This window comes from Conger conger, chromosome 9, assembly GCF_963514075.1.
Source record: "Conger conger chromosome 9, fConCon1.1, whole genome shotgun sequence".
Classification (NCBI taxonomy): Eukaryota; Metazoa; Chordata; class Actinopteri; order Anguilliformes; family Congridae; genus Conger; species Conger conger.
In genome coordinates this window covers 53,354,862-53,377,987 of record NC_083768.1, presented here as the reverse complement: position 1 = coordinate 53,377,987, position 23,126 = coordinate 53,354,862, and the positions used below count along the sequence as shown (strand labels likewise).

Here is a 23,126-nt window from a genome sequence, read left to right as displayed (position 1 = left end):
AGCGTACAGAAGAGGAGTTTCAGGAGAGCTACGGGCCTGTCCCAGGCTGACCTCTGGTGGAGGGTGACTTCCGGCCAGCCTATCTTTTCCACAATCCCTGCTCGAGGCCTGAATGCTCTCCAGCACATTGCGGGCGAGCAGACCAAACAGACTTTCCAGAGCTTGCAGCGTCACTGGCTGGCAGCTGTCCTGCTGAGACCAGGTGCCTCGCTGGCACTGCTTATGTCACAGTGTGACTCAGCTTTGCCCATGTCTCCTCAAATTCACCAGAGGGTGCAGCATGCCAGCAGATGGCAGTGGCTTGAAATGTTACATTAGCTCAGGCAGTCAAATTCCTCACACACAAAACATGATGTAAATCCCGGTTCTTCTACTGCTGTCCTGCGTTACTCACAAATATCTTGCAAAATATTTTGGAGCAAAGTGTCAAGTCAAGCACCTTAGCCTGTCAGATCTGCTAGTGGCTTTCAAAATCCTAAACCTTCCACTTGCTGGACAGAAAGCATTCATATGTTATGATTCATAACTGATTTTATGTAAATTTACAGAGATGAAATAAAAGTCTAAATGAAATTAACAATCCAATGGATACAATTTTTTGAATTATTGTTACTTTTTAATTGAAACCTGTAGCTGCTGCAATTAAATGTAATTGCTGCTGTAGGGACATTATTTGGTCGCCTAGTATGTAAATAGTAAATGGTTGGAATTTATATAGCACCTTTATCCAAAGGGCTCTACAATTGATGCTTCTCATTCACCCATTCATACACACACTCACACACCAACGGCGATTGGCTGCCATGCAAGGTGCCAACCAGCTCGTCAGGAGCATTTGGGGGTTAGGTCTCTTGCTCAAGAACACTTCGACACACCCAGGGTGGGATTCGAACCAGCAACCCTCCGACTGCCAGACGACAGCTCTTACCACCTGGCCATTGTCGCCCCTATGTTGTAAAATCCTGTTAGTGTATGGCAGGCATTTGAAATGTATGTGATTAATTTGTTTTGTTTGCCCGCAGAGCCCCGCTTTGAACGATGACTTTAGTGCCAGCAGCACCAGCTCGGCGGATTTCAGCGACCTGCTGGTGGACCCCAAGCTTTCGGGCTGCTCTCACACTCTGGTGCTGTCGTCAGACGAGGTGAGAAATCGGAAGGCCTCTAAGGGATCCGCTGCCTCACTGCACTGTAAAAAACTAATTACTGTCTAAAAGTTACTGTCTGTGGTGCATTAAAATTGTATGTTGGGTGAACTTGAGAAGACACAGAGGTTGTTTTCTGTAAACAAATTGTCTTCTCAAGTTCACTTCAATTAAAATGTGTATGCAGCATGGACACTTAAGTTGAAACAATAATTTTGTAACTACTGTACTAATGCACGTGCAAGTAAAGACAGTTTAACTTGCTTCTTCTGCACTGTAAAATAGATCTTGAATTCACTTGAGTGAATTAATGTAGTATTTCTGGAAATCAGGGAGTCATCCAACTATGGAGAATTCTTAGCAGATTTGAGTTGGGTTTTTTTGTTTATCAGTGGATGGAGAAAGCAAACTGAGAAAAGGGTTTTTTGCATAATGGTCCGTTCACTGTCAATGGGTCTGTTGTTTTTTTGGGTTTTTTTAACTCAGCATGTCTGGTCAATTTTCTGTGTTTGGCACCATCTTTATTATGTCATATTTTATTCTCTATTCACCTTCCTCCTCTTCCACATGCTCTAACACGGCATTGATCAGAGCTTGGATATGATAGAGGATGAGGTGAGATTCAGCATTTTCTGTCAGTGTGTGATAGTGGGGCTAATAGATGCATGCGCTCATAGATCAATTGCTTGTGTAAGGATGGAAATATTACGGAATATCTCTCCTGATGTCTGAATCATTCCGAGTTTTACAGCAAGCAGTGTTGTGATTGAAAGCCTCCTGCTGGTTATGAGCTAACCTACTTCTAGGTGGGCTGAAATGGCAATGCATCTGGAGTGCTACTTCCGTCCTCATCCTTCCAAGTTAACTGCAGCTTTCATTTCAGCTGGCATTTTGAGCGGTGAGCTGGTCCCTGCATCACAAAGCATGAGTAAAACCCAGAACCCTCCCAAATCTGGAACGTGGTGTCAAAACAGCTGTTCCAGATTTTACTCGGCAATCTTGCTTTGTGACACAGGCACCTGGTATTAAAAATGGAGAAAACACGGTTTGTTCACCCAAAAATTAAAGGTTCACTTATCCAGAGTACTATCTATCCATCCAGGTAGTTTCGATAAGATGTGACAATTTTTTTTTGACAACTGTTTGCATTGCTGTTGAGTAGATTTTCAGTGCATTCATTACCAGAAAAGGGCCGGTCTATAGAGGTCCATTATTGGTGATCTGAATCTAGATACTGTGGTACTCTGGGTAAGTGGAAACATACTTTAACCCTTTCCACTTTGCCCCCTTGTGGTTGAGTCATCGACGTTGATTATTGTTGTGTTCTATTTTCATTTTGTTTACATTTCATATAAAATTCAGTTTCTCCATATCTGGACAAAGAGATATGTAGATTTGGATAGATTTAGGGACACTTGAGGACAACTGTGTGCAGGAAAACTGAATGCCTGTCGATATCTTTACTATATTTTGTACAGATAAAGTAGTTCTGAGTTGGTTCTTGACTTAGATATTGAGATATTCAGTGCTAAACTATAAAGGTGGAAATTCCCCTCGGGGGGGGGGGGGGGGGCAAGTGAAACGGGTTACTTTCATTTTTGGGTGACCGACCCCTTTAAGGACTTTCTGCTATAAGCAGGGATGCTTGACAGAAGGTTTGAAGGATGGCTATCTGCTTCGTCATTGGCACGGTGCATGCTGGTCCTTTTAAATCAGAAGCAATTCACATAATACGCTTACTGTTTCTGTGAAAAGATTCTGGACGAGGCCCAGGCACCCAAGCCGCACCACTGGCAGAACCGCAGCGTACTCGAGTGGAACAACCAGCAGGTGTCCCGCTGGCTCATGGGGCTGAACCTGGAGCAGTACGTCCCGGAGTTCACTGCCAAAAACGTGGACGGAGAGCAGCTCCTGCAGGTGGACAGCACCAGCCTCAAGGTAAAGCTCATAGTTTCCTGCTGAAAAAACAGCTCACGCTAGGTATTGGAACCAGTTAGACCAGCTTCCAGCTTGACATGGTTTAGCTGGTAGACCAGCTCAAGCTATGTTTTGACCAGCTACCAGCTCAGACAAACAACGAGCACTAGCTGTTTGACTAGACCAGCTAGACCAGCTTACAGTATGACCAGCTTGACCAGCTCAATTTTCAAGCTGGTCAAGCTGGCATAGCTGGAGTTTACAGGACAGTTGTTAACAAGGTTTGAGATAAGCTCACAGCTCCATTACATAATTTACCATAGCCACTTATTCAGTCTTGCAGTGTAAGGGAACATATGTAAATGGTAAATGGTTGGCATTTATATAGCGCCTTTATCCAAAGCGATGTACAATTGATGTTTCTCATTCACCCATTCATACACACACTCACACACCGACGGCGATTGGCGATATGTGTGTTAATTTGAGTTATGAGCAATAGTGTAAGAGACCTGGCTCAACCAGCGAATGTACGTATACGACCTCACAAAAGTATTAACAATGCTAACCCAGAGCTGAAAGACAAATAGCCAAACATCCATAATAAGTTGGGGGAAAACACAAACTGAAAATGCCATAACAACTTCAATTTATAAATACAGTGCCTTGAAAAATATTTGCCCTCTTCCTGATTTCGTCTACGACATGGGCGACATGGCTCAGGCAGTAAGAGCAGTCGTCTGGCAGTCGGAGGGTTGCCGGTTCGATCCCCCTGCCCGGGCTGTGTCGAGGTGTCCCTGAGCAAGACACCTAACCCCTAAATGCTCCTGATGAGCTGGTCGGCGCCTTGCATGGCTGCCAATCGCCGTGAGTGTGTGTATGAATGGGTGAATGAGAAGCATCAATTGTACAGCACTTTGGATAAAGGCGCTATATAAATGCCAACCATTTACCATTCTATTATTCCTTATGGGGCGACATGGCTCAGGCAGTAAGAGCAGTCGTCTGGCAGTCGGAGGGTTGCCGGTTCGATCCCCCGCCTGGGCTGTGTCGAAGTGTCCCTGAGCAAGACACCTAACCCCCAAATGCTCCTGACGAGCTGGTCGGCACCTTGCATGGCAGCCAATCGCCGTCGGTGTGTGAGTGTGTGTATGAATGGGTGAATGAGAAGCATCAATTGTACAGCGCTTTGGATAAGGGCGCTATATAAATGCCAACCATTTTACCATTTACCTTATTTGTCACACTGAATCTGATCTTTAGACAACATGTAATATTAGACAGAGTATAATATTCACAAACCACATTTTTAAAATTTTAATTTATTTAATGAAAAGCTCCCATAACACCCATATCACCCCTGTGAAAAAGTAATTGCCCGCTTAAACTTAAAGGTACAATAGGTCATTTCAGACTTCTAACAGTCAAGAGAGGAATAGCAGCAACAAACACCACAACACCTCCCCCTTCTCTGTAAACGCGCTGACGTTGAAACGCTATTGGGCTGTGGCAATTAGAACCAATTTTCAACCAATGAGCTAGATTTATTGTACAGTTGTACAATGTTTTGGTACAGTGTTGGGCCGTCAACTGTATATTTTGAAACCCGAATTTAAGGACTATAAACACAGGCAGAGGGTCAACATGTCAGTGAGCCTTTCAATAACAGGAAATTTACAATGGCCTTGTAACAATGTTTTAACACGAGAATCTTGCCTATTGTACCTTTAATAACACCCCCAGGATTTATTTATTTTTGTTGAGGAACTTTAACACACTCTTCTGTGTAGGTGACCAGTGGCCAGACGGATGGAGACATTTCCCTTAAGAATTTGGTTCTGGCTTTCATTAGAATTTAATGTTAGTTTCATTGTGTTATTAGCTTATGGATTTGTTTATTAAAATTGTATTGTATTCAGACCTTCACTGCTTGTGGACACGAAAATGATTGCATAATAGTTCCTGCGTCTATTGCAATGTGCTTAGCAGGAGTTTCTCTAAATCTCTAAACCACAGACCTGCATTTGGAACAGATATCCAAAGCTGTGAAATAAGGATTTGATGTTCCATATGCAATGCAATATGCCCTTGTATGTACCATCATACACATCAATTGCTTCTTAAGTCCCTACCTAAGGCAGCTGCCAAACGTATAGCAATAATAATTGTAATGCTACTAATAATTGCAACAACAACACTAACAGTATTAATAGTAGTAACAGCAAAGGTATTAATAATCATACTGTCATCAGTATCAATCCGACCTGGGTCAAATATATAATTGTTTTCTGTGCTCGATTGATATTGCCTGATGCAATTGAACCAACCACAAGGACTAGAAGGCGGGTTTTGCTCTTTTTGAGGGTATTTCTAGGTTTGAATACACCAGACTAGCTCAGTAAAGTGTATATTTTGATTATTTGAATCCAAAACTATTACGTATTTTTACATTATTGGCATTTGGCAGACGCTCTTATCCAGAGCGACGTACAGTTGATTAGACTACGCAGGAGACAATCCTCCCCTGGAGCAATGCAGGGTTAAGGGCCTTGCTCAAGGGCCCAACGGCTGTGCGGATATTATTGTGGCTACACTGGGATTAGAACCACCGACCTTGTGTGTCCCAGGCATTTGCCTTAACCACTAGGCTACAGGCCGACACAGGTCTGGAATAAATGAAGCAAAACTGAGAGAAAGTACAGTGTATTTTCCCCTCTTTTTGTTCAGGCTCTGGGCGTGGCATCATCCCAGGACCGCGCACTGATAAAGAAGAAGGTGAGGGACCTGAAGGCGCTGATGGAGAAGGCCCGGAGGAACCGTGATAAACAGGAGAAGCAGAGGGAGAAAGCACAACAGAAAGAGTTGGCCCGCAAAAGCAGCAAGACCTCCGGCGAGCCAGCAGAGGGCGCCACTGAGTGACGAGCCTGGCCAAGCCAGCAGCACTTTTATTTCTATCCTGGAGGCTGGAAAGCGGAGCGGGGACTCATATAAGAGTTTTCACAGAATGGGGACTCGTGTAAGAGATGTACCGCTGCTTCAGGGGAGCCAACGAGCCGAAACAACAAGATGAAACAACTTTCGGGGGGCCAACAAGCCGCCAGACTCACTTGAAACAAGCCGAAACGCTTGGTTCTGGCTCACATGCTGGCTTCATCTCACTTTGTTTTTTTCCCCCTTTTACTGGGTTTATTTTTATGTTTCTTGCTTGCAGTGTTCTGTCTCAACCCATTGGATCTCATGACACTCACACTCATCCTGAAATCGGCTTGACTCTGGTCTCTGGACATCACATTAATAGGCTGTATTTCAACCACCTTTAGATGTAATGTAATTGTAAATATATACATATATACATACTATATATTATAACATACAACAGTCTGTGTGCCATTTTTAATATGAGAAACTTGTGTATATGCTGTGTAGATTTGTTATATCTTTTATGCTTTGTGGAAGCACACTAGATAAGCCTGGATTGCATAGCCACTCCCAGTAGAATGCCTTGCACATTATTTTGATACGTCATGGGCTTCTGCTTTCGCTTTGATTTGGACTGGAGAAACTGGAACCCTTGTGTTGCAGCTGAGGATCGGCAGGATTAACGGCAAACTGCTCCCTTCATGTACCACGGCTGCAAAAGGCCTGGGCTACCACGCCATGCCGTCTCCATGCCGTCAGGGCTGCCGTATGTCCCACAATGCAATGCAAGACGTGTGAAATGCGAGCGTAAAGGAGCAGAATGGGTAATGGTCGGCTGACCACACGCCTTTTCTGTGATTTTCGAAAATGTGATTTTCGCTGCAGTCGTAGGAGGGCGTACCTCTGCGTTCGTTCAAAAGCATATCGCCTTATCAGGCAGCGGGGTTTAATAGGTAGCATGGACGCGGAAGGGCAGTATTTCAATGTTTAAGACATACCAAACAGTACTTTGAAAGCAAGAATGCGGCACTATGTAATTTGCAGTTAGCTCTATTGCTTTAATAGCCTCCATTTTGAGAGCTTTTAGGTTTCCAGAAATTCAAGGTCAGTTTGCCTTTAGAATTTTAGATTTTTCTGGAATACATTGACCTTGTCTGCTGATGTTTTCGTACCTCATTTGTCGATCAGCTGGTTTATTTTCTCTGCTGTATAAGGAAAGCGGAGATGTGCCATTGAGAGAGAAAGACAGAATCATATTCAGTGTTTGATTTTGACCTAAGGTATGCCCTGCACTGAAAAGATCCCCATTTACACTCTTTTATTTCTGCATGATCAGTCATGCACTTGGGATAACACAACACCCTCCCTTTTACACCTCCTTCAAAATTGCACAGTCATGTGCAAGATATCTTTAAACGTCAAGTATGTCACTGTCTTTTGACATTTTTCTAGTGCACAGAAAGTGGTCTCTGAGGTCTGGAGGGAAGTGTTCCAAGCATTTCAGTTTGTCATGTATCATCTGTCATTTTCCACTCTGCCATGTTTTTGGCATATTCTTCATTTCTCTAGTCATTTGCATCTTTTTGTTTCAGTTGAGGTAATTTTTTAGATTGAGCCTCTAAACAGTAATACTGTACAAAAGGCACTAAATGGCTGCTGAAGTTTTGTTTGTAACCTCCCTGCAGCTGGAAGTTTGTGCAGTGCGTGTTGAGTGGGTTTATGTCACTTCAAGCTGGGTGTAAATCATTTTTACTCCTATTAAATAGTGATGTCATAACTGTGGTATAGTAACCACTGTTCTACACATCAAAATGACCATAATCAAAACTACTTTTCATAATTTTACTCCACAAAACCTTTTGTTTTTGGTTAACAAAACTATGAGATGTCTCAGGATGGGAAATGAATGCAATAGACGGTGACACATGAAGACATTTGAGATGTGATTGTGATGAATAGCAAATACTGTAGTATTCAAAGCCTAATACCATCAATATTATTTAAGTAGCCTTGTGCTTTAGCATTACCTGAGGTCCTTTTTTTGACAAGAAATTCAATTATCCTGTCCCTGTCATTTTTTCCCCTTCCCCTATGGCCTGAATGAATTTAAAAACACAAAATATTAAGAGTTTATGATGCAAGCTAGACAAGAAGATATCGTGCATAAAAACAAAAAATGCTAAGATGCAGGCGAGAGAAGATGCTATCTGCGCATACCACTTTCACACATAATGACCTCAAGCACTGGCAAAGAACACTCTGTAGATATTCCAGAATTCCCTACCTGTTGTTCAACATTACTATATGTATATGTATTTTTTACATGCTGATGAAAGCAATATAACTTTAGAAAGTCATGTTTTATATTGTGCAAGTCCTCAATGTTGGGACCAATGTGAGGGCTACGTACTGTCCACATAAATACAAGGAAGCGGGGATGTTCACAGCTGCTGATCAGGTTTTATAACAAAGATGTACATAGCATTGCACTGTCTGGAAATTGTGTGTATGTGCTGCGTTTTGATTTAAGTATTTTGTCACCATTTTAGGCCTCCAAGGTGCGAAGTGTCCTCAACTTTGTGTGACAAATTTCTAAAACTAATTTGTTTATTATTATTTTATGTGTTAATTTCTTATGGTACTTTTTTTCATTGAGTGACTTCTGAAGTCAATATTGTGGAAGAAAAGAAACACTTATGTGATCTACAGTTAAGGACAAAGTGTGCCGTGGTCAGGTTGAATAGAGGTCATACTGTACTACTGAAATGTTGAAAGGGCAGCTAACAGTCGCACTGGAAATGGTAAAATCACTGTAAAGACACTGTTTAGCGATGTAAAAACACTGTTTTTTATTGGTTCATTTTGCAGTATATTGAGTTATACAATCGAAATCAAGGCAATATAGGTACAACTAGTACAAATAGCATGTGAAAGGTTATAACTTTAATTTTATTTTCATTTTTTTACTTCATACTTGCATGAAGGAGACCCGTAGGTGCCATGTGTGTGTTGTTGGCACTCCTTTAAATGTTTTCAGTTTCTGGTCCCCGTTTCAGTAGCTTATGACTAAGGGACACTGCCTCTGCCATGAGGTCACCCCTGAATCCTGTTGCTTTGTAAATACACCCTGTCAAAGAAATACAAAGTTCATTCCAGACTACTTGTGTGACAGTGATTTTTTTTTTTTTGTTCTTCTTCAGTGCCTGTGTTTATCCCACAGATACAGTACGCAAGCAGTCATGGTGATATAAATATTAAATATACGGGGAGAAGTATCTGTGACTGTTAAGGACACCATTGTCTTAGTATCTTTATGGCTGTATGCCTTGTATGCCCAGCATGCCTTGCTGACAGTGAGTGGTCACACATTTGTTGTGGGTGTTACGTGGGTCAGGCCGTCACAGGGTAAAGGATAGGGAGAGTGTAGAATGGGGAGTGGGAATGAAATTAACATTGCAGACCAACAAGTAACTCCGGTCCTGTCAGCCTAAACAAACCTAAATACGCTGCAGCTAGTCTTCCGAAAGCTTACCGGGCTTGAAGCAGTGTGTAGTCAACCCCCAACGGAGATCAGGGGCCATATTTTCTGGCCGGTGCAAAGTTGCGAGCTGGTGTGCTGTTTATTTAGCTTTTTCTGGACGATCCAGATGCTTCTGGTAATTTCAAGATTCACGGCACACCGAACTGGGAGGAGAGCCACTGTCAGTCAAGAGTAAGCAGCTCATTTCCAATTTGGTGTAGCTTATTGCAATTCCGGTCAGACAGGTCTGCATTTCACCCTTTTGTACCCAACAGCTCAACCCAGGTGAAAGTAACAAGTTTCAGTAGATAATTAACCGTTTTTGTGGATAGTATGCTGTTCAGGTTGTCTTTGATATAGAAAATGCATTGGTTACATTTTATTTATTGTTAAATTTTACTTCCTGTATTTATGTTTTTGTGGCTATTCTCATTGTAGACATAACTTATTTTATTCTAAAGTGAAATCTTTTCATTTTACTTGTTAAATTATTGCTACAATAGCGCTTACTGGTGCAAATTACGGATAGACTGCATTAGTAAACTGAAGATAATCTTATATTTTGCAGCAATTTCCCTTTTCGCATAATAAGTAATATGTAGCCTAATACATGTAATATGAATGTATATGTGAGGATATAATTACAGTTTGTTTTAAATAAGCAATGATCATTACACCTACCATGTGGTTACTACCAACAGTGAGCAGTCGTATCTTGCAATTAAGAACAAATCTTTTCAAACAAATCTTTCAAATTAACGAACTGAGCCGAGGCTTCTCCATGAAAGATTTGTTCATTTGGCTCTCTTCCCAAGCGCTGAAATCTGTGCTTAGCCAAAGACAGTGATTTTAGTGACTTTTACAGTATCCAATGGCTACTTAGCAGGACAGCATTGTGTGATTAAGCCAATAGGCTTACCAAAATGCCAATGAAACAACCACAATTGAACGACCATACATAATAACATTAGCAAGCCATGGACCCATACTGAGCCAGTGAATGAATGACCGAAAGGAGTGAACAAACTAATGAGCCACTGAGCGGTGAACTAGTTTGTGAACGAAGAGCCGAATGAGCCATTGAATGAGTGAGCCAAAAGAGCCATTGAACGACTGAATGAACAAGTGAGCCAAAAGAGTCATTGATAGTCATTCATAGCTGATGTATTATTTTGCCTACTAGGCAGATGGCTTTTATGCAGTATCATTCATACTGCAAAGCATAATTGAACAGATGTTCAATGTATTGACCAGCTGCCCGCAGAGCAAGTGACGCCGGACCGGATCTGCGCCGGTACCGCAACTAAACTGGGTGATATTCCGAGGGAGCCACACATGGGCGGCTTTTTTACGCTGTGAACCAATACAGTTCAATGCTGCGCACGAACTGAGTAACATATGAGATGGGGTGTAACGATTCACGGACATGGATCGGAGACCAATTTTAATGTTAAAGATGCAATGCTCGGACCCATGGATTGATCTAAATCGGTCATTTGCCCGATTCATTCATTACGAATCGGTTGACTGGCGCTTTGCTGCTAATTCTACTTTAGTATAAACTCACTGATCTACAAATCATGTTACTTTCTAAATAATAATGACCGCCTCTCATTGGCTAATAGTTGCTAAATCTGCACAGCGTCTCACGTTGACCTTTTAACTTTTACGAGAGTAGCGCTGGATGCTATTGGCTTGCGAGGAAAAAACCATGGGAAAACCAAGAACAAAATGTCCACAACAAATCTGAGCACTCACCTGGTGAGACGGCACGGTAAAACCTATGTAGGCGACGAGGAATCTATGGATGCTAGTACATCTAGCACAAGCAAGAACACACAAGACAAAGACACAGATATTGAACACTTAGCCACAACTCAGCATGGTCTAAGGTAATCACGGCATCTATAGCCCGTTTTGTTGCTTACGACCTTACAGTGTAGTGGAGAGTGATGGCTTTTGTGACAAGGTAAATTGGAGCCGAGGTATAAGATACGAAGTAGACAGCATTTTGGTTGTTATAGCCTCTTGCTCCATCCATCCATCCATTATCACCCGCTTATCCAGAGTCGAGTCGCGGTGGCAGTAGGCTAAGCTGGGTATTCCAGGCGTCCCTCTCCCCAGAAATGCATTCCAGCTCCTCCTGGGGGATCCCGAGGTGTTCCCAGGCCAGGAGAGTTATATAATCTCTCCAGCAGGTTCTGGGTCTACCTCGGGGTCTCCGCCCAGTTGGATATGTCCGGAAAACCTCCAAAGGGAGGCACCCGGGAGGCATCCTGATCAGATGCCCAAACCACCTCAATTGGCTCCTTTCGATGCGAAGGAGCAGTGGCTCTACTCCGAGCTCCCTCCGGAAGTCCGAGCTCCTCACCCTATCTCTAAGGCTGAGCCCAGCCACCCTACGGAGGAAGCTCATTTCGGCCGCTTGTATCCGCGATCTTGTTCCTTTGGTCACTACCACGAGCTTGTGACCATAGGTGAGGGTTGGGACGTAGATCGACCGGTAAATCGAGAGCTTCGCCTTCCGGCTCAGCTCCTTCTTCACCACAACGGTCCGGTGCAACGCCCGCATTACTGCTGACGTTGCACCGATCCGCCTGTCGATCTCACGCTCCCTTTTACCCTCACTCTTGAACAAGAACCCGAGATACTTGAACTCCTTCACCTGGGGTAGTGGCTCGTTCCCAACCCGGAGGGAGCAATCCACCGTTTTCTGGCAGAAAACCATGGCCTTGGAGTCTCTCATCCTGGCCGCTTCACACTCGGCTGCAAACCGCTCCAGTGCATGCTGAAGGTCACGGTCCGATAAAGCTAGCAGAACTACATCCTCCGCAAAAAGCAGAGACGCAATTCTGAGGTCACCAAACCGGACTCTCTCCTCACCTCGGCTGCGCCTTGAGATCCTGTCCATGAATATCACAAACAGGACCGGTGACAAGGGCCAACCGAGTCCCACACCCACTGGAAACGTGCTCGACTTTGTGCCGAGGATGGGGACACAGCTCTCACTTTGGTTATACAGGGACCAGATGGCTCATCACAACGGCCCCAGTACACCATACTCCCGCAGTCCCCCCCACAGGTTTCCCCGGGGGACACAGTCAAAAGCCTTCTCCAAGTCCACAAAGCACATGTGGACTGGATGGGAAAACTCCCATGAACCTGCCAGCAGCCCCGCCAAGGTAAAGAGCTGGTCCACTGTTCCATGACCAGGACGGAAGCCACATTGCTCCTCTTGAATCCGAGGTTCGACCATCGGTCAGAGCCTCCTTTCCAGCACCCTAGAGTTAAACTTTCCCGGGGAGGCTGAGGAGTGTGATACCCCGATAATTGGAGCACAATTCTTGAAAATGGGGACCACCACCCCGGTCTGCCGGTCTGCAGGTACTGTCTTTGACCTCCACGCAACACTGAAGAGGCGTGTCAGCCAAGACAGCCCAACAATGTCCAGAGCCTTCAGCATCTCAGGGCGAATCTCATCCACACCCGGCGACTTGCCGCTGAGGAGCTTTTTGACTACCTCAGCAACTTCCGCCAGGGATATAGGTGCAGATTCCCCTGAGTCTTTGGGCTCTGCCTCTTCCACAGAGGACGTTTTGTTCGGGTTCAGGAGCTCCTCAAAGTGTTCCGACAACATCCCCAGTCCAGGTCAGCAGTTATCCTCCCCTGCTGAAAACAGCCTGAGACAAGCCCTGCTTTCCCTTTCTGAGTCTTTGGATGGTTTGCCAGAACTTCCTCGAGGCCAACCGAAAGTCCTTCTCCATAGCTTCCCCTAACATACTCGGGTTTTTGCTTCAGGGACTGCTGAAGCCGCAGCCCTTCTGGCCACCTGGTACCTGTTTGCTGCTTCAGGGGACCCCCGGGCCAGCCAAGCCCGAAAGGCCTCCTTCTTCAGTTTGACGGCCTCCCTCACTTGGGTTCTTGGGTTGCCGCCCCGACAGGCACCGATGATTTTCTGGCCACAGCTCCTGCTTGACGCCTCTGCAATGGAGGCTTTGAACATGGCCCACTCGGACTCCATGTCCCCAGCCTCCCCCGGGATGCGCAAGAAGTTCCTCCAGAGGTGGGAGTCGAAGACCTTGCGGAGGGGGGCCTCCACCAGACGTTCCCAGTTCACCCTCACTACGCATTTGGGTTTGCCGGGTCTGTCCGGCAGCCTCCCCGGCCACTTTATCCAACTCACCACCAGGTGGTGATCAGTTGACAGCTCTGCTCCACTCTTCACCCGAGTGTCCAAGACATATAGCCGCAGGTCTGATGATACGACCACAAAGTCGATCATTGATCTTTGGCCTAAGGTGCTCTGGTACCAAGTACACTTATAGGCTACCCTATGCTCGAACATGGTGTTATGGACAATCCATCATCCCCTTCCGGTTTCTCCGTCATTGCCCACGTGAGCATTGTCACCCAGCAGAACTATGGAGTCTCTGGGCGGCATCCTGGAAAGTGACTCCAAGAAGGCTGGATACTCTGAACTGCCGTTTGGCGCATAAGCACAAACGACAGTCAGAGCTTTCCCCCCAGCGACAGAGGCGACCCTCTCATTCCCCGGGTGAAACTCCAACACAGTGGCGCTCAGCCAGTGGCTTGTGAGTATCCCCAGACCTGCCTGGCGCCTCTCACCCTGGGCAACTCCAGAAAAGAACAGATTCCAGCTCCTCTCCAGGAGTTTGGTTCCGGAATCAGTGCTGTGCTTGGAGGTGAGCCCAACTATATCTAGTTGGTACCGCTCCGCCTCCCGCACCAGCTCCGGTTCCTTCCCCACCAGAGAAGTGATGTTCCACGTCCCCAGAACCAGTCTGCGACGCCGGGGATCAGGACACCCGGATCCCCGCCTTTGCCCACCGCCCTGCACCTGACTCCGGTGCCGACCCCTGCAGGTGGTGAACCCACAGGGCGGCGACCCCACATTCCCCACGTTCCCAATTCAGGCTGTGCCCCATGGGATAAGGCCCGGCCACCAGATGCTTGCTGACGAGCTCCCCTCCCGGGTCTGGCTCCAGAAGGGGCCCCCGGTTTCCATTTTTCGGGTGAGGTAGCTTGGTCATTATGTGGCTATATCATGGAGTCTTTGAATCGCTCTTAGTCTGGCCCCTCCCCCGGGACCAATTTGCCTTGGGAGACCCTACTGGGGGCTAATGCCCCCGACAACATAGCTCCCAGGATCACCGAGACACACAAACCCCTCCATCGCGTTAAGGTGGTGATTCCTTGGAGAGGAATCACGAGGAAGCCACTCGCTCTGCATTTGACAATTCTGTTTTAACTTCATTCTTTACTTTGATATACAACTCTGGCACGCATTTGTCTGATTCTACTACTTTTTTTTACTTCATTTATAATGGAAAATGAATGTCTACAACTGTACATTAAACAAATATTAAGAACTGCCTCGTATCGCATCGAATTGCACCAAATTGTATCACACCGAATCGTTCATATCATAGCCCATGTATACTAGATGCACATCTTATAAGGGAGACCCTTAATATGAGACTCATGCGGGTACTTTCCGGAAGTACGAGTGAGCCCAACGAACAAATCTTTTAAACAAACCAAAAGATCCGGGTCACCTAAGTGAACGAACGTTCCCATCGCTAAACTCTACTTCGAAATGGCTCACTATTCACTAGGGTTGAACAAGTAGTGCAATACACTATCCGTTTCCATGTACAAGTAAACCAATTACTTTATCCATTACTCGTACTCGGGGACTGGGCATGACTTAACTTGTGTCACTCAAGGGGAGGGCGTTGGACTGGGCTACGGTGGTGTAGTCCGGGGATTCTTTCCCTCCTCGTTACCCAGTCTTCGCCGATGAGATCCGGAAAGTCTTCCAACACGCATCCAGCGACCAGGAGCCATCCCAGAGACTGATTGCTCTGCGCCAGGGGCGGAAGACCGCGGCAGACCACTCCATCAACTTCCGCACCCTCGCGGCGGCTACTAGTTGGAACGATGCGCCATTGGCGAATCTCTTCCTGGCCAGCCTGAGCGAGACGCTCCAGGACGAGTTGGCGCAACTGGACCCCATCACTCAGTTCGACCAGCTTGTGCACACCGCGATCCGCCTGGATCCTTCCCGGCAACCCGTACCCCAGGCAGGGGCCAAGTCCTCGACTAGAGGAGCAACAATCTGAGGGATCCGAACCCATGGATCTGTCCCGGACCGGGACAAAGGTCTCTACCGAGGAACGAGCACGCCGCAGAACCACCGGCTCGTGCTACTACTGTGGGAGGCCGGGTCACACCCAGGCTCGGTGCCCCTTCAGGACCAGGCGACCAGTGGAGGTGAGAGCAGTCGACAGAGATGAGGGTTCTAACGGAGACAACCATCGCCCCATGCTCACCACGCTATTAATTCGTCCCGACAGAACAACCCGGATTAACGCGTTGGTGGATTCTGGAGCGGACGCCAATCTCATCAACGAAGTTTTGGTGTCCGAACTGAACATTCCCACCCTTCCTCTACCCCACCCTTAGAACGCCCAGTCACTGGATGGAAGGACCTTCTGCCGCATCACACAAATCACCATTCCCATACAACTGGTCATTTCTGATCATCGGGAGATGATCCAGTTCCGCGTCATCCGGTCTCCCAATGACCAACTCATTTTAGGATTACCCTGGCTCCAGAAACACAACCCCACGATCAACTGGAGCTCTAACCAGGTGCAAGCTTGGGATCCGAAATTCCATCTCTCCTGCTTGCGTTCCGCTCCACCACCAACAGAGGGAGTACCAGCTCTACCTCAGACTCCCAAGCCCTCCCTGGAGAGCGTTCCCACTCCTTACCATAACCTGGGCACGGTATTCTCCAAGACACAGGCTCAGTCACTGCCGCCTCATCGACCCTATGACTGCGCCATTGAGCTCCTTCCCGGTTCGTCACTCCCCTCAAGTCGCCTATACAACTTCTCCAGACCAGAAAGGGAGGCTATGGAGAAATACATCCGTGACTGCCTGGCTAACGGACTAATTCGCCCATCCTCCTCTCCCGTCGGTGCAGGATTCTTCTTCGTACAGAAGAAGGATGGCTCCCTACGCCCGTGCATTGACTACAGGGAGCTGAACAACATCACGGTGAGGAACAAGTATCCTCTACCCTTGATGGACTCCGCGTTCCACCCTCTTCACGAGGCCACCATCTTCACCATGTTGGATCTCCGCAACGCCTACCACGTGGTCCGTATCTGTGAGGGCGATGAATGGAAGACCGCTTTCAACACCTCCCTCGGACACTTCGAATACCTGGTCATGCCATTCGGCCTCACCAATGCTCCTGTTCCAGGCCCTGGTGAATGATGTTCTTCGGGACCTGTTGGGTCGCCATGTGTTCGTCTACCTGGATGACATTCTAATCTACTCAACTAATGCCAAGGATCATGAGAAACACGTCAGGCAAGTGCTACACAGACTCCTGGAGAACAGACTATTCGTCAAGGCGGAGAAATGCGTCTTCCACTCCGACACAATTGAGTTCCTTGGGTTCATTCTTGAGAGGACGGATCAGGGCAGATCCCAAGAAGATTCTAGCGGTCACCGACTGGCCCACACCCACCTCACATAAGCAACTCCAGCGCTTCTTGGCATTCGCCAACTTTTACCGAAGATTCATCCGTTCCTATAGTCAAGTGGTTTCCCCTCTAACCAAGCTCACGTCCCTTGCGGTGCCATTCCGGTGGAGCCCTGAAGCTAAGACGGCCTTCACCAAGGTCAAGAGACTGTTCTCTTCCGCGCCCATCCTGGTACACCCCGACCCCACCCGCCAGTTTGTGGTTGAGACGGATGCTTCCGACACAGGGGTGGGAGCTGTGCTCTCTCAGGTGGCGGCCGCGGACAACCGACTACACCCCTGCGCCTTCTTCTCCAAGAAGCTATCCCCGGCGGAGAGGAACTATGACGTTGGTAATCAAGAACTGCTGGCAGTCAAACTGGCATTGGAGGAGTGGAGACATTGGCTGGAGGGGGCCAAGAAGCCGTTCATTGTTTGGACTGACCACAATAACCTGGCATACCTCCAGACAGCCAAGAGGCTGAACTCCCGACAGGCCAGATGGGCACTGTTCTTCGGGAGGTTCAACTTTTCTCTCACCTACCGTCCTGGTTCCAAGAACGTTAAACCTGACGCCCTTTCTCGCCAATTTAACACCTGTGTTGAGCGTGAGGTTCCGGTGCTGCAATGGGCCCATTCATCCCTCCTTTCTTGCCATCCCGGCTTTACCCGCACCTTGGCGGTGCTGAAGAGGAAATTCTGGTGGGTTTCCAAGATCCCCGACACCAGACGCTTTATCAAGGCTTGCACCACATGCGCCAGAAGCAAAGCATCTCACCAGGCCCCTGCTGGACTGCTTCAACCATTGCCTGTGCCCAGCCGACCCTGGAGCCACATTGGAGTGGACTTCGTGACCGGACTTCCCCTTTCCGAGGGCAACACCACCATCCTGACTGTGGTGGACCGATTCAGCAAAGCGGCACTCCCCCTGGCTGGATTGCCCACCGCCCAAGAAACCGCTGATGTTCTTGTGAGAGAGGTTTTCCGCATCCACGGACTTCCCTTGGACATCGTTTCCGACCGCGGCCCCCAATTCATCTCCCAAGTATGTAGGCATTCTGCGTAGCCCTCGGGGCCACAGCTAGCCTCTCTTCAGGCTACCACCCTCAATCCAATGGCCAAACGGAGAGGGCCAATCAGGACCTGGGGGGCGCTCTACGCTGCGTATCGGCCAAGAATCCTGCCGCATGGAGCAAGATGCTTACCTGGGTGGAGTACGCACACAACACCTTACCCTGCGCCGCCACCGGGAAATCGCCGTTTGAGGTCTCCCTGGGCTACCAACCTCCACTGTTACCTGACCAGGAGGCCGAGATCGCTGTTCCCTCCCTCGCCATCCACATGAAACGGTGCACCAAGGTTTGGAGGGATGCCAGGGCCACGCTGTTAAGCACGGCAGACCGTAATCGGCGTTTTGCTGATCACCACCGCACTCCAGCTCCGGCCTACAAACCAGGTGACTCCGTCTGGCTGTCCACTAAGGACATTCCCCTCCAAGCCACTTCCCACAAACTGCAACCCCGCTTTATTGGTCCTTTTAAGATTCACAGTATCATCAACCCTTCCTCTGTAAAATTGTCACTCCCTGCTTCCCTTAAGATTCACCCCACTTTTCATGTTTCTTGTATTAAGCCTGTATCCTCTCACCCTATATGTCCCCCGGATCCCCCACAACCTCCCCCCCGCATTATTGACAACCACCCTGCTTTCACTGTTAAGAAACTCTTGAACATTCGTAAGAGGGGCCGTGGGGTGCAATACTTGGTTGACTGGGAGGGCTATGGTCCTGAGGAGCGTTCCTGGGTCGCTCCCAGTCTCATTCTGGACAATTTGCTCATCAGAGACTTCCATCTTGACCACCCTGACAAATTCAAATGACCGCCAGGAGTCGGTCGTTAAGGGGGGGGTCCTGTCACGTTTCAGGTCTGTCTCGCCATGTTTTATGTTTATTCATTTTTGTCTTAGTCTTGTATTGTCTTATCATGTATTATGTTAGTCTAGGTTCGTCATGTTGTTTAGTTTATTTCTTGTTACGATTTATTTTCTCGTCATGTCTAGTTATGTTTCGTTACGATTTTTTTCGTTATGTTGAGTGGTTATCGTCTTAGTTTCGTTTTGTGTTATGTTTTGATTTATGTTTATTGTTACGGAGACTGGTTACTGTTTAAACATACACTTACATGTCTTTCCGCAAACCTTGTGTTCCGCCTTTTCTCTCTCTCTCTTTCTGTCATTCACTCCCTAATTGTTTCCATTTGTCTATTTACTAAAACTACTAACGCTAGATCAGGATTGGGTAGAAACTAACAAACTAATCATGTGTTCATGTTACCTTACGTTTCTCGTGCATGTTATTTACTAATTTACTAATGCTAGGGCAGGATAGGTTTATTACTAACGATTACTAATTACCTTGTTAAACTTGTCATCCATCGCACCTGTTTTCCATTTCCTTGCTACGCTCTAACTAATTGTCTACACCTGTCTACACCTGCATTTATATCCCAGTCGCGCTACTGTTCACTGCAAAATTGTCTGCCTCTAGTTTACTACGCAACTCTTGAGCATTATTACTGATTGATTCACGTTAAGATCCAAGCCTGTTTTACCGACCATCGTTTATTGATTTCTGTTTCGTTGACCATTTTTTGTTTTTTGACCATGTCTTCGTTTTGTACCTTTGCCTCGCTGATTGTTTCATGGTTTCGACTTCCGCATCGCCCTCGACTACGACTCTGCCTGCCGTCCGCCTGTACTTCTGCCCCGCTGACGGCTCTCCTGCTACCGGACCTTCCTGCATGTCTACCGACTACGAGTTTGCCTCTTCCCTCGGCACCATGCTTTTTGTTTGTTTAGTGTTTGTTTGGCTGGATCTACGTGTATGGACTTTGCTTGTTTTGACTACGCTCCTGGGATTCGTCCCGAATAAAGCCCTGCCGGGACTTTATCTAACCATTGTTTCTGAGTCGTGCATTTTGGGTCCAACCCCCACGCACCCGTCTCAACTTGGAAGTGGTGTCATATAAGCCATAGACATATATGTCTATGATTTAAGCAGTCCCCCATGCTACATTGTTATTTGCAGTACTTTTAAACCAAGACTTTCACCTGAAGCACAACTACTACAGTTTTGCACTCTGTTATGCAGGTAAATCTCTTTAATCTTTATTTGGTTAACCTTAGCATTAATTAAAAACCTGAAACCGTCTATATAAAACATGTGAACAATGGCTAGACAAAGGATTTTCAGCCATCCTTACACATTAAAGTGTGTTCAGACCACTTCACAGGTAATTTGAAAAATCGGTAGGACATAACAAGCAAGCTCACTAGCTACACGTCACAGTGCCTAGCTAGCTGGCTGCCTAGTGCCTAGCTAGCTGGCTGGTAAACACGTTTAAAAATGAGTAACTAAATAACAAGAATCACCACCAGAAAAAAGTTAAATTGACAAAATGTACTACCTTACCTCTCGCTAAAATGTCCATGTCCACAAAATCATGACAGTCCTTACAATTAACTATACGTCTAAAGTTAGCTCTGTTCTGTAGCTTGTTTGAAGCACATGGATGTGTGTTTACAACGGGTCACGTCTTCCCCGTCAGCAGCCATTTCTGTTATCAGCGCACTACCTTTTCAAATTGTAACAGAAAAAAGTTTGAATATGTTCTCTAACATTTGCAATCTTGAACGCACCCCTGGTCACACAATGACTACATACTAGTTAAGTAGTTATATCCGTAATCTATGATTGTAACAAGTTCAGACACAACAGTCACTTGACAGGCACAAGAGTGAACTGAGGAAAATAACAGCAGTCAGTAGTTTTCCTGATCTAAGAGGGAGGAACCAGGGAGGAATTGGCCTATCACAAAACAGTGTTAACTTTATGTTACCATTCATCACTGATGTACAGCTGCTGCAGCCAAAAATAAAAATGAAAGCTTCTCTGATCACAGATAATGAATCCAATCACTTTCATATTTTAAAAAGAGTCTACAAATAATTGTCTGAAATGAATACTGGGCTTACCCCTACTATTCACTAACTTGTAAACTAGATTGGCTAAATGGAATGTTGACACATCTTTGAAATTAACAGAACTTAACATTATCATCATCTCGCCGCTAGTAGCCTACCAAAGTAAAACAAAATTAGTGACTTTTGACCTTCTCGGGGAGTAGGAATGAAAAAATGCAACTAAGGCAACATCCTTGGATCAAAATACCAGCAAGACCACCAAATGCTGTTTTCAAAGCTACAGTCATAACGACGCCATGAGTTATTTCAATAACTGCAAGTTTTCTGGCAGCGTCCAGATAAACATCTACAACGAAGACAAATTACTTCAGTGTCGTCAGGTGTAGGGCGCATTTGTAAATACGCTCTGCGAGTGCCGGAGCACCCCCAGAGTGCTCTCTGGTCATTTAGAAATTCAGATAGCATCCCTGTTCCAAAATTCTGAGCACTGTGCTCTGGGAGTACTCAGAGCACACGCTAGGCGCTCTGATTGAGGGTGCTTTCATAAATGAATTCTGAAAATCTGATCTGATTTCAGAGTGCTCTGGTTTCAATGTCATGGATCTCTCTGAAATCAGTTAATTTTCAGAGTGAATTTACGAACGCACCCCTTATGTAAAGCTAGCTAGCTAGCTACCGTTGGTGCAGTGGGGATACATTATTGCAGTAGCGTTCCTTAGCTAACGTTATTGCAGTGGGGATACATTACTGCTAGTAACTAACGTTAGTACCGTTGCTTAGCTAGTGGTGTGGGTATACATTATTGCTAGCTAATGTTAGCAATACTGTTGCTGAGCAACCAATAAACTACTGCTCAGCGGAAGAATACATTTCCCATAAAACATAGTTCCTCTAAAAATGCATTAATTTAAAGTTTGTCTTGTCTTTCTTTTGTGAAATTTTGAAAGATAAATGTGGTAAACTTTATATAGAAGCGTTATGGAACTCAAACCTGTGGTGTTGTGCCTAAACACCCTGCTATCTGTGCCAATATACACGATATACGTCAGGTTCTCATTCCATAACGCTTAATTAAATGGACATTAAATTATGATGGAAGCGGCTGCTTCCCTGTGTTCTGTTTGTTCTGTCTAGTTAGGTGATTTGTATTGTAATGTTGATACAATAAAAGGCTAGCCTAATAAAATTGAAGGAAGGCAACGTTTCATAGCTCCGCCATTGTTTATTATTTTTCATTACACCAAGGGCTTAGTTCACAAAGCTGGTTAGGCCAGCTATGTAACCTTCAGAAATATTTTTAAACAAACCCAGAATTTTTGTTTAAAAAAAAATTGTTCCCCAGCTCGTAGATACCCAACAACAGGCTCAGCTTTTCTTCATTCAAAACACAAACTTGAGGGTACAATCAGCGTTTTTATGCATAATTGAAAACAGTTTGAAACTAATGGTGAGTTTATGCCATCAACACTGTTTTAGAGGGAGTTAACTTAACATAACTCAAAATAACCAGTTAAATTTATTTTCTGACAGTAAGTGCGCTCCAAGACTCATGACCACTCTGAACAATATGGCCTCATGTTAAAGGTACAATAGGTAATTTCACACTCCTAACGGTCAAGAGAGGAATTGCAACAACAAACACCCTCAAACCACAACATGCACTGTTTTAACTATACATGTAGTCTTCGCTTGGATAATAAGCAATAGTGTACACAGTTTCAGTGGTAGCTTGTCTAGATGCAATTTGGGCAGCTACTCACAAATAACCAGAGCCCCCACGTTATTTGCTGTGGCAATTAGAACCAATTTTCAACCAATGAGCTTTAACTATTTTACAGCTGTACAATGTTTTGGTACAGAGTGACGGCCTGTCAACTGTATGTTTTGAAACCAGAATTTAAGGACTATAAACACAGGCAGAGGCTGAGTCAACATGTCAGTGAGCCCTTTTCAACGATAGGAAGGGATTTACTGTGGTCTTGTAACAATGTTTTAACACAAAAATCTTACCTATTGTACCTTTAAGACATTTTATAGATAACACTGCCTTTACAAATTCCCCACAAGTGATACATTAGAAGCTAGCTAA

At 45.8% G+C, this 23,126-nt stretch overlaps 1 protein-coding gene across 2 annotated transcripts in view; it reads left to right on the top strand.

Annotated features, from left to right (window-relative positions):
- ppp1r9a (protein phosphatase 1, regulatory subunit 9A) overlaps positions 1-9,135 on the top strand; it is a 61,310-nt gene extending 52,175 nt beyond the window's left edge. The window contains exons 17-20 of one of the 2 annotated variants that reach the window (XM_061254243.1): positions 1,023-1,142; positions 1,734-1,757; positions 2,898-3,080; positions 5,787-9,135. In XM_061254243.1, the coding sequence (XP_061110227.1) occupies positions 1,023-1,142; positions 1,734-1,757; positions 2,898-3,080; positions 5,787-5,978 (519 nt within the window). In that variant the 3' untranslated portion in view covers positions 5,979-9,135. The remainder of the gene's footprint in view (positions 1-1,022; positions 1,143-1,733; positions 1,758-2,897; positions 3,081-5,786) is intronic. The other variant, XM_061254244.1, reaches the window with a different exon arrangement.
- The last annotated feature ends 13,991 nt before the right edge of the window (positions 9,136-23,126 follow it).